At 65.7% G+C, this 1,661-nt stretch overlaps 1 protein-coding gene across 1 annotated transcript in view; it reads right to left on the reverse strand.

Annotated features, from left to right (window-relative positions):
- Positions 1-555: 555 nt before the first annotated feature.
- LOC102043608 (probable E3 ubiquitin-protein ligase DTX3) overlaps positions 556-1,661 on the reverse strand; it is a 7,042-nt gene continuing 5,936 nt past the window's right edge. Inside the window, exon 5 of the mRNA XM_031065441.1 lies at positions 556-610. Within this exon, the coding sequence (XP_030921301.1) occupies positions 556-610 (55 nt within the window). The remainder of the gene's footprint in view (positions 611-1,661) is intronic.

Here is a 1,661-nt window from a genome sequence, read left to right on the forward strand (position 1 = left end):
TGTCCTCTGGGCTGTCCCCCTCTCTGGAGCGGGGGCAGCTGCTCCCAACAGCAGAGACTGGCCCATACTGCTGGGACAGGGGACAGTTCCTAATCTGTGTGAGACTTCTGACTCTGCCCAAGGTCTTGGACCATCCTCCACAGCCGAGGTCAGCGGGGAGGAATGAGGATGGTCCCCATGGTGCCCGGGCTGGGGACTCACCTGAGGCAGATGGGGACATGGACACGGGGTCACACTGGGGAGATGGACACGGGGTCACACTGGGGAGATGGACACGGGGTCACACTGGGGAGATGGACACGGGGTCACACTGGGGAGATGGACACGGGGTCACACTGGGGAGATGGACACGGGGTCACACTGGGGAGATGGACACGGGGTCACACTGGGGAGATGGACACGGGGTCACACTGGGGAGATGGACACGGGGTCACACTGGGGAGATGGACACGGGGTCACACTGGGGAGATGGACACGGGGTCACACTGGGGAGATGGACACGGGGTCACACTGGGGAGATGGACACGGGGTCACACTGGGGAGATGGACACGGGGTCACACTGGGGAGATGGACACGGGGTCACACTGGGGAGATGGACACTGGGTCACACTGTGGAGGGGGATTCCAGGGTTGGACTGAAGTGGGTGCAGAATTGGCTGCACTGTCACGGGGACAGCAGTGCCCAGCGGTGCCCTCGGGGCCCACACTGGGACCGGTGTCCCTGAATGTGTCACCTCAGCCGTGACACGGGCACAGGGACCGAGGAGGGCACCTGGGCAGGTGACACCGCGCTGAAGGTCAGTGACAGCCCTGGAGGACGGGCCGGGGTCCTGGCCCATGGGAACCTGCTGCGGTTTAACAAGGCCAAGGGCAGGAGCTGCCCCTGGGCCAGGGTGACCCGGGATGGACCCAGGGGCACAAACAGACGGAGCAGCCCTGGGAGAACGGCCTGGGGGTGCTGGGGCTGGGGGTGGACAGGGCCCAGAGCCCCCCGAGCCTGGGCTGAGCCCACCGAGGGCACAGGGAGGGAGGGAGGCTCTGCCCCTGGGCCCAGGCGGAGAGCCCAGGGGAGGCCCCGGAGCTGCTGCAGGGCTGGAGCCCCTCTGGGGCCAGGCTGGGAGAGCTGGGGGTGCTCCCCTCACTGCAGGGAGAGCTCAGAGCCCCTTCCTGGCCCGAAGGGGCTCCAGGAGAGCTGGAGAGGGACTGGGGACAAGGGATGGAGGGACAGGACACAGGGAACGGCTTCCAGAGGGCAGAGATGGATGGGAGATTGGGCAGGAATTGTTCCCTGGGAGGGTGGGGTGGGCTGGGATGGATTTCCCAGAGCAGCTGGGGCTGCCCCTGGATCCCTGGCAGTGCCCATGGCCCGGCTGGAGCACCTGGGACAGAGGGAGGTGTCCCTGCCATGGCAGGGGTGGGGTGGGATGGGTTTTAGGGTCCCTCCTATCCCAGTCCGCTCCATGATTCTGTGTTATCCCGCCCCAAAATCCCCCTGAGTTCAGGGCCCAGCCCAGCGCCCGCACCCCAAAATCCCAAAGTTTCCATCCTGGTTTCCCAGCCCAGTGTCCCCATCACACATCCCCATCCCAGTGTCCCACCCCAAATCCCACCCCAAAATCCCACCCCACAGCCCCAGTGCGCCCTCACTCTGTCCCATGCC

Source organism: Geospiza fortis, unplaced genomic scaffold (genome assembly GCF_000277835.1).
Source record: "Geospiza fortis unplaced genomic scaffold, GeoFor_1.0 scaffold893, whole genome shotgun sequence".
Classification (NCBI taxonomy): Eukaryota; Metazoa; Chordata; class Aves; order Passeriformes; family Thraupidae; genus Geospiza; species Geospiza fortis.